This window comes from Octopus bimaculoides, chromosome 1 (genome assembly GCF_001194135.2).
Source record: "Octopus bimaculoides isolate UCB-OBI-ISO-001 chromosome 1, ASM119413v2, whole genome shotgun sequence".
Classification (NCBI taxonomy): Eukaryota; Metazoa; Mollusca; class Cephalopoda; order Octopoda; family Octopodidae; genus Octopus; species Octopus bimaculoides.
The window spans coordinates 135,441,786-135,452,482 of record NC_068981.1 but is presented as its reverse complement, the minus strand read 5'-3'; the positions used below and the strand labels follow the sequence as shown (position 1 = coordinate 135,452,482).

Below are 10,697 nucleotides of genomic sequence, written 5' to 3'. Positions count from 1 at the left end.
ACCTCTACCCGGAATTCATTGCTGTACTCATTTCCAACCCTCACCTTACTGGCCGCATCTCTGTACATGGCTCGCACAGCTCTCACTAGCCATTCTTCTATCCCAAGTTTCCTCATTGACCACCAGATAAGGGATCGGGGGACCCTGTCAAAGGCTTTCTCCATGTCAACGAAAGCCAGGTACAGAGGTTTATCCTTGGCTAGGTATTTCTCTTGCAACTGTCTCACTAGAAATAAGGCATCAGTAGTGCTTTTACCTGGCACGAACCCAAACTGCATCTCATCTAAATTGATTCGCTCCCTAATTAGTTGGGCTATGACCCTCTCTGTAACTTGGCAAGAATTTGCTTCTCAAAAGTATGGTTTTAGTTTCATTCTTATTGCATGGCACCTTGAATGAGTGTCTTCTACTGTAGCCATAGACCAACCAGTGTGTTGGCAGTGAATTCAGTACATGTGGAAAGTGTACAGAAGCTCATTGTATATATATATACATGTGTCTGTATGCGTGTTTACATTCTATGCTCTGCATGAAAGTCACTGAGCTACAAACGAGAATATTTGTTGACACTCCTAAGCATTGAGCTTGCAAAATTGACAAGAAGGGCATCTGACTGTAAAACATTGCCTTGATAATGTATTCATCTAATTCATGCTAGTGTTGAAAAGCAGAACAAACAAACCTGCTCAAATACACAGGTATCTTCAAAAACAATATTTGCTATTTCTCTATTCACTCACATTTGCATTCATGCAATGCACATTATCATACTTACACATGCATACGGCTGCACACATCTGTTTGGTTACAGATACCTTTTAGATTAACCTCCTATTTTCTTCTATCCTAAAAGCTATTTACATATCGGTGAAGAAAGATGTGCAGAAAGATGTACATTCCATAGCTGTGAATGGTCTTTTTTCAACCATTCTCAAAGACATTCTTTATTAGGTTGTTACAACTGCTTGGAGATGTAAGTGCAAGTTCTATAAGATAACACTGAGCAATCAAGTTCAAACATTGAATCTTATTAGCTTCCAACTACTTATAGCCAGTTTTTGATGAAATTCTTTTTTGTTTTTCTAGAACAGGTGCTGATATCAAAAAAATGCACCCAGTACACTCTGAAATGTGGTTGGGTTTAGGTAGGGCATCCAACTGTTGAAACCATGCCAAAGCAGACAATTGGAGCCTGATGCAACTCTCTGGCTTGCCAGCTCCTGTCGTACCATCCAACCCATGCCAGCATGGAAAACAAACATTATATATGATGATGGTGATGATGATTTCTGGAGTGAATTACATGTAGTTGTTATTTTGCCCCATGGGAGCTCTGATTGAGAAAATCTGCAATCAAAGGCATTCCAACCATGACTATCCCATATATTTAAGGGTTATTACATCTTAATTAATGTATCTTTATTTAACATATAGAATGTGATCTAAGAGAGATTCAGCCATGTAGAGGTTCTGCAGTAGTTGAAAGAAAAGACCTGAGACATGTAAGCTTAGTGGACATTACATGTGAGGTCTAGTAAAACATGTGAACGAGTTTATTACAGATCTACCCACTCCATGCCAGTATGAAACAGAATGTAGATGGATGAGATTAAGAGGGGAAAACTAAACTAAATACTGTTTTTCATTTTTCAGAGGAATTCGTGCCTACATGTTGGAGTTGGTAAAAGTGAGAATGCTGTCACATATGAAATATGCCCACCTTCAAATGAGCATCCTCAACATTTCAATCAAACCTGAGACTGCTTCTATTCGTCTGCATTGGCGGGTCAGTGGCCTACCACAGCTGAAAACATTACAGATTTGGAATTTTATGCCATGGACCTATCGCAGCTCATTAAAATCAGAATCCCAGTACGTACAATATTTTTTGAATTTATTTTTTATGTGTGCCCAGCGTTGCCTTTCTGGCACTTGTGCCCGCGGCATGTGTAAGGACTTTCGAACGAGATCGTTGCCAGTGCCCCTGGACTGGCTCTTGTGTGGGTGGCACACAAAATACACCATTTTGAGCGTGGCCATTGCCAGTACCGCCTGACTGGCCTTCGTGCCGGTGGCACGTAAAAAGCACCCACTACACTCTCTGAGTGGTTGGCGTTAGGAAGGGCATCCAGCTGTAGAAACTCTGCCAAATCAGATTGGAGCCTGATGTAGCCATCTGGTTTCACCAGTCCTCAGTCAAATCGTCCAACCCATGCTAGCATGGAAAGCGGACGTTAAACGACAATGATGATGATGTATTTTCTTTTTAATCATTAATCTGAGTAATATGGAGTAATGTCCATAGCATTGTAGGCACCCTTACATTGTAAGGCTACTGTTCTGAGGTCTCTTTCAGTTAGGGTCAGCCATGTGTTTGCATCTGTCTGTACAGGCCTGAGCAAGGTTTGGGTTTTTTCTGTTTTTTTTTTTTGAAAGATTGACCAGCACCAATGTGACTGTGTGGTAAGGAAGACACTTGTACTTACAGTGGCATTCACCTGGGGACAGTTGAGCCCGCTCCGACCAACAACTTCACCATGTTCTTCACAAATGATGACCCCCATCCAACAGTCAAAGTAATGCTTCTGCCAGCAGCCCAAACATCCAGTTTGTAAATTTGATAAATGCCCCACTGAGAGAGCAAGCATGTTGTATAGCATGGACACCATAGATGTAGTTGTCATTCATTGTTGAGGTGTATAATTCATCTTCAGAGTTTCAGTGAGAATACAAATTCACATGTGGTCCCTGGTCTTATGCATTTCAGTGCCATTGTATTCTGTTTACCAAATCCTCTCAAACCCCAGAAGGATGAAACGCAGAAGTTGAATTTGGTTGAAATCATAATGTACCACACGAAAAGCACCCATGCTGGTGCTGCAAAGAAGCACCCAGTACATAACTTAGATATGTTTCAACCAAAGATTGGTCCAGGCCATGTCTAACTTAATAGCACCACCTGATAGGATTAGCTAAATCCTTTTTTAAGTCAAGTTTTGTGGTATCATAGTCTATTCGAGTAGGAAGTTCTTGCTGAGTGAGTCGTAGCCAGGTATAATAATTTTGATAGGTTTCGACCAGTATAGGCCCAGGCCATGTCTAACTTAATAGCACCACCTGGTGAAATGTTTTAATCGTATATGGGGCACCATGGTGCACTCTAGCAAAGAGTTATTGTTGGAGATATATCCTGGTATAGGAGGTTGGTCCAGAATATTTTGGAGGAATTTGTCTAGAGAACTTTTGAATTTTATGGGATCCGTTTCCATTTTGACATATTTTGGCATAATATTAAAGAGATCTGGACCAGTTGAGGTAAAGTAGTTTTGTCTAAATGTTGTTCTCTATAGAGTGGTTAGCATTAGGAAGCGCATCCAGCCATAGAAACCTTGCCAAAACAGACATGGAGCCTGAACAGCCCTTCAGCTGGTCAAACCGTCCAACCCATGCCAACATGGAAAACGGATGTTAAATGATAATGATGATGAATATGAAGAGCCAGTACATTGTTCTAATGATTCTGCCAACTCTCTGAAAGGCAAAGTCAACATTAGCAAAATTTGAACTCAGAACAGATAAAATGCTGCTAAACATTTTGCCTGATGTGCTAACGATTCTGCTAGCTCGCTGCCTTTTACTGCCTTCTTTCTAATTTATAGCACATGGCAACCAATTGAGAGGGGACTGGAAACTTAATTACATCGACTCCAGCGCTCAACTTACTTATTTAATCGGCCCTGGAAGATGAAAGACAAAGTCTACCTCAGCGGCATGGCACGCATTTTGTCTGGCACACTAACGATTCTGCCAGCTTGCTGCCTTCATTGATATAAAGATAATGATATTATTGTTTATCGGTTGGAGTTGTATGGCAAATAAATGATATTCTATCGGAACTAAGTACTCAGAACGAAGAATTGTTTAGTACTGGGTGACGCGAGTTGAGATAAGTTCATCTCAAGTGTTCCGACTGGGATTGTATCCAGTAGCGGAGAAAACAAAAAAAACACTATTGAGCGAGTTATGTATATAGTAATCTTCGGATTTTCCGTATGATAATATTTATCATGTTCTGTAATTTATTTTCAACCTTCTACCTTGAGATAGGCTCATAATGTTTCTATTTATTTAACGAAAATATTAATTTGATTAGATTCGTAGGTGAAAATTGCATACAATTACGCTTTCTTTAAGCGATTGCAGACCTTGCTATTTGGTTAAAGAACGATAACTATTCTTTAAATAGTGGCATAATTTTTTTTTTATTTCAAGGGAGACAACTAATAGTGTTACCAATTGTGCGCTATCTCCTTTCAGATTTTAAATTGTTGTTCCTCGTTTCTTCTTGTTTATGTGTGTGTCTGTATCTGACGGAGAAGCTAAAAGTTTCAGTTATGGAGTTATGAACTGCAACGGAAATTCTTTAAATCAAAATATAGAAGACTTAACATTTTTATCAGAAAATTTTGTTTCAAAACGAGTTGTGCTTCAACCCCCACTCTCTTTCTCTCTCTCTCTCTCTCTCTCTCTCTCTCTCTCTCGTGTTTTTAAGTTATTTTTTTTTTAAATATTACAATTGATTAAAAACTTAATATTTTGCTGCACATTATTGAACTTAGTCTCCTTTCATATAACAGCTGAATTATTCGAACTTAGTCACGGACCCTCTTTGTAGATAAATATCTTACAATAGAGCCAAAAACAGCCTCTGAAAGAGGACCAGAAACTTCTTTAAACAGTTGTTAACCTTCTGCCAAGCACAAATACATCTTACAATGAGCTGTGCCAGTACTACATAATGAAACCATTTAGACCTGCAGTGCATAACATTAGTCCAGGTGGATCAGTGGTACATACTAAAGTTTTTGTCATCCACAAGTTTTATGTCCTTTTTTCTTTTTTTTGTCCCCTTTTTCCAAGCCTTAAGTTTCATAAGGCTGGTGACCCTGTTTCCCTGGCATAAAAGTGACCAAGATCATAGCATACTTCCTGAACAAGGAACTGTCATTTGCAGGGTTCAAGGCCTACTATCTTGAGGGGAGGGAAAAAGTAAATTACATCAAGCCAAATATTTTGTGACTAATGCTTTATTTTTTCAACCTTGAAGGGAGGAAATGCAAAGTTGGCTACTGCAGGATTCGAACTCAGAACATAGAGTGCCAAAGAAATGCCACTAAGCATTTTCTCTGACTCTACCAGCCTTTTATGTCCTGTTGTTGCTTAATACAATTCAAAGTAAATTTGCATTTAGTCATCCATCAAGTTTTCCTCATGAACTCTGTAGACCACTTTCATCAGCATCTTTTGAGAAAAAGTTGTGTATCAATCACCACTCCAGACCACATCCAAACAGACTTCTGTTTGCTTGAATGCTTAAAAGGTCTTAATAACCTGAAAATTCATCCTTTCGACTGATTTAGGGAAATACAGATTCAGTCATGTAAATACCTCCCCTCCCTTCCTTCCCCCACTGCTATAGTAGCAGCCTTAAATCTGTTGTGAACCTTAATGGCTCATTAGGTCTAGAGCTTATTCCAGTTTCCATGGCATATAAGCAACCAAGTACAAGACATCAGTTTATTGTACTTTCCACCCACCCACCTAGCTGTTGTGGAGTGAAATGAAGTGTTTTGCTTAAAAATACAACACGCCTCCTAGCTTGGAAATTCGAGCTTCAACTGTAGTAGAAAACACCAGCATTACATCTTGGGCAAGTGTCTTTTGCTATAACAAACTTGTCCTATTTTCTGTGCAATCTCTGTTGGATAGTATTATTTGTTTAGTCCTATGCCACCCTTGATTTGCACAAACTTACAATCAAAAGCATTCCAAGTATAACTCTCTCATCTGTAACCCTTTAGCATTTAAACTGGCCGTATCTGGCTCATATATTCGACCTGTTTTACATTCAAAGTGACCAGATCCAGCCCCTCACACCTACCCTAAAATATCATTCTAAAAATAAACAATCACATCGTTGAAATCTTGAAGATACAAGATAACACATTGAATATGCATGAATGGAGACAGGTATATCAAGAAGTACCAGTTTCTAATTGTGGAGGGAATGTGTGGAAGGGGTAGATCCAGGAAGATGTGTCATGAAATAGTGAGAAAGGATCTTTAGATTTTTTGCCTCATTGAAGGGATGACAAGGGACTCGGACTTCTGGCAGTTTACTGTGCTTGAGAAGGTATGTCAAGCTATGTAAAATCTTGTTGTCCTTGCATACAGATATGTCACCTGCCTCCTCCTTCGGCTGAGCAATCTTAATATTGTGGGCTGATGGGTGCTGGTGTCATGTAAAAAGCATCCATACCAGTGCAGCATAAAAGCACCCAGTACACTATTCAAAGTGGTTGGCATTAAGACAGGCATCCAGCCGTAGAAACCATGCCAAAAGACATGAAGCCCAGGCAGCTGCCCAGCTCCAATCACACCATCCAACCCATGCCAGCATGGAAAACAGATGTTAACTAATGATGATTAATTTAAAACAATGTGAATAAATAAGCGTTATCTGAATGCTAAAGGGTTGAGAGTTATCTAGGACTACACTACCCAATGTATCTTTCAGTTTGGTTTGAGGGAAATCAGGCTACTATTTCTAATGACCACATAGAGCCTCCTTCATTGGCTTATTTGTTATATAAATGGGTGAATATATCGATATTTTCATTCAATTTTCTCTTAAATTTATTTCCAGGTTTTTTGAAGGCATATCCACTCTGTTCCTTAATTCGGATGGTTTCATTTACAAGCATGTTGTTGATCGGGTAAGAAAGAAAACTTTACATTTTCCAGATAACTCTTAGCACATTTGATTACATTATAACAAATGTTTGTTTTGATTTTCTTTTCCTTACTAATAATTCTCTCTAATTCTCCATAATTCCTTCCGGCAACAACAAAAATAATTAGGCACAAGTGTAGCAGTGTGGTAAGAAGTTGAAGTTTGCTTTCCAACCACCTAGTTTCAGGTTCACTTCAACTATGTGCCACTTTGAGCAAGTCTTCTACAATAGTCCTGGGTTGACCAAAGCTTTGTGAAGCGATTTAGTAGATAGAAACTGAAAGAAGCCTATTGTGTGTGTAAATCATCATCATCATTGTCGTTTAACGTCCACTTTCCATGCTGGCATGGGTTAGACAGTTTGACTGAGAACTGGCAAGCTGGGAGGTTGCACCAGGCTCCAATCTGATTTGGCAAGGTTTCTACTGCTGGATGCCCTTCCTGACACCAACCACTCCAAGAATGTTGTGTGCCACTGGCACGGGTGCCAGTCAGGCAGCACTGGCATCGGCCTCGACTATAATTTCACTCTGTTCAACAGTTCTTCACAAGCATGGCATATTGCCCATTGATTGAAGGGTGCTTTTAAACAGGCCAGTTATGCAACACTGGCATCAGCCACAACTATCATCTCACTTGGCTTACTGGGTCTTCTCAATGAGCACGGCATATCTCCAAAGGTCTCAGTTGCTTGTCATTGCTTCTGTGAAGCCCAATATTCAAAGGTCATGCTTCACCACCTCATCCCATGTCTTCCTGGGTCTACCTCTCCCATAAATGTTTGTGTTTATGATATAACAATTTTACATTAAATTGTAGAATTACTCAGTACTTTTCGTAAAGTACAGATTTGTTATTCTTTAATACAATGTGTGTGTGTGTGTGTGTGTATATATATATATATATATATATATATATATATATACGGTGATGTGTGAAAAGCACCCAGTCTACTCTGTAAAGTGGTTGGTGTTTTTTACATGACACCAGCATGGGTAGTACTCGGACACTGTTTAAAGTCCTGCTGAACTTGTAGATATTGAGGAGCTATGAAGGCAGATTACCATCATCATTTAACGTCCACTTTTGCGTGCTTGTGTGGATCAGGCAGAATTTATTGAGGCAGATTTTCTACAGCTGGATGCTCTCCCTATCACCAACCCTTGCCTGTTTCCAAGAAGGTAATATTTCCCAATGGCCAGACATGTTTTTCGTGGAAGGCTGGAAACAAACATAACTTATATGATGATGATGTTCCTTTACCACAGAGGCAATAAGTGACCAAGTCCTTTGGCAATATGCTGTGCTTGAGAAAATTTGTCAAGTCAAGTGAAATCATAGTTGTGGCTGTTGCCAATGTCATGTAAATTGTACCTATGCCAGTGACACGTAAAAAGCACCCATTACACTCTTGGAGTGGTTGGCATTAGGAAGGGCATCCAGCCATAGAAACCAAGCCAAATCAATCTGGAACCTGGTGCAGCTCCCTGGCCTTACCAGTTTTCAGTCAAACTGATGCCAGCATGGAAAGCGGATGTTCAATGATGATGATGATGTGATATCTAGACAAGGATACACACAGACACAAACATATACTAAGACTTGCATGCATGGCCAGCTACCAGTCTTCCTCAAAAAATCTTGCTCGGCCATTGCACTTTTTTTTTTTTTTTTGGCTATTGAAGTATTTTATTAATATCTATGGCAACTATATCAAAGAAGTGTAAACAACATGGACTGGTGTCGCAGGTATTAAGATAAAATTTCTTTGTGCATTTTTGTAGAATTTCAATAGATAATTGCAGTTCTTCAATATCAGCCAACCTTTTTAATCTTGTGAATATCAATCTACTGCTAACATAATGTTCTCATCTCGTTATCTCTCTCTCTCTCTCTCTCTCTCTCTCCCTCCACTTCTCTCCCTCTCTCTCTCTCTCCACTTCTCTCCCTCTCTCTCTCTCTCCACTTCTCTCCCTCTCTCTCCAATTCTCTCCCTCTCTCTCTCTTACACATGCATATACACAAACACGCACACACGACCTGCACTATAGAGTATTTTAACAGAATCATTATAATTGTATAAACAGTTCCCAATGTTTAAGTGACTAAATACTGAGAATATACTTACGTGGCTCCGTGTGAGTATACACCTCGGACTCAGCTCCAGCTGCATTGATTTCAGTTTCAGTTAACATTACTTTTACATGTGGTGCATCAAACCTTTTCTTACCATATTTCTGAAATGCACTGCCTTTATTTTTACATGGCATTGGCCTCGACTACAATTTCACTTGACTCAACAGGTCTTCTCAAGCACAGCATATTACTCATTGATTGAAGGGTACTTTTAAACGGGTCAGTTATGTGACACTGGCATCGACCACAGCTACGATCTCACTTGACTTGCCGGGTCTTCTCAATTACAGCGTATCTCTAAAGGTCTCGGTTGTTTGTCATTGGCTCTGTGAGGCCCAGCATTCGAAGGTCATGCTTCACCACCTCATCCCATGTCTTCCTCTTCTACCTCTTCCACGGGTTCCTTCTACTGCTAGGGTGTGACACTTCTTCACATAGCTGTCCTCATCCATACACAACACATGACCATACCAGCACAGTCATCTCACACCACATCTGATGCTTCTTATGTCCAACTTTTTTCTCGGGGCTCTTACACTCTGTCATAATGAATAAATAATGAAGTAATTAATAAAATAATCTTGTCGTTAGTTTTTAATGTAAATGAACATGAGATTTTCACAGTCATTTGACTGTGGCCATGTTGGGGCACAGCCTTAAAGAGTTTTAGTCAAACAAATCAACCCCAGGACCTTTTTTACAGCCTGGTGCTTATTCTATTGGTCTCTTTTTTGAACTGCTAAGTTACAGGAATGTAAACACACCAACACCGGTTGTCAAGCAGTGGTGGAGGACAAATAATCACACACGCACAAACACACACACATATAGATATATACGCTGGGATTTCTTTTCAGTTTCTGTCTACCAAATCCACTGGAGGCTTTGGTCAACCCGAGATGCTATACAGTGGGACTGAACCCAGAACCGTGTGGTTGGGAAGCAAGCTTCTAACCACACAGCTACGCCCTTTAGTTATATCAATTTCAAACAGGAAGTTTTTACCATAGACCCAGGGACAGTTTCAGGTGTGTTAGTATCAAAAGGGTTAATGACAATAGCTTTCACTTATTCTGTTTCAGTTAATCATTGTGAATTCATAAATTTGATTATCAAGCTCTTCCTAACTAAGTTATACGGTTGCTATATCTAACAAGTTGAAAGACTGCGTGGCAGCATCTTCGTTGGTTCACTAGCTGTGTCTGTCTGATGGATCTAGACTGGCAACGCGCGCACACACAACCAAGTCAAAATGTTAAGCTAAGGTGCAGAGTTACCTCCCTTGGTGTGTGAAGCCGACTGGTTCACCTAGAAACTTGATTTCTCTGGTAACATCGACCCTAACCTTTAGCAAACCTATCAGCTTATCGCCCCTATTGTTGTTAGTGAATGTAACTTATAATGAATTACAGGATTAAGAATCAAACATACTTAGCTAATATTGAAAAATAATTTGGGGGGAGTGGGGGGGCAGTCGATTAGATCAACCCCAGTACGCAACTGGAGTGACTGTGTGGTAAAGTAGCTTGCTTACGAACTACATGGTTTCAGGTTCAGTCCTACTGCGTGGCACCTTGGGAAAGTTTCTTCTATAGCATCGGGCCAACCAAAGCCTTGTGAGTGGATTTGGTAGATGGAAACCAAAGGAAGCCCGTCATTATATATATATATATTTCGTTTTTGGATTTGATTTGCAAGATTCTTTATGTGAGATCATGTGTTGAAGCATGCTCTGTTGTGTCTGGGGAGAGTCATTTCCTTTTTGTGC

The 10,697-nt window shown here is 39.9% G+C and overlaps 1 protein-coding gene across 1 annotated transcript in view; it reads left to right on the top strand.

Moving 5' to 3' along the window:
- Positions 1-10,697, top strand: part of LOC106871490 (uncharacterized) — a 56,797-nt gene that overhangs the window by 24,742 nt on the left and 21,358 nt on the right. The window contains exons 4-5 of the mRNA XM_052971006.1: positions 1,654-1,872; positions 6,707-6,776. Of these exons, the coding sequence (XP_052826966.1) occupies positions 1,654-1,872; positions 6,707-6,776 (289 nt within the window). The remainder of the gene's footprint in view (positions 1-1,653; positions 1,873-6,706; positions 6,777-10,697) is intronic.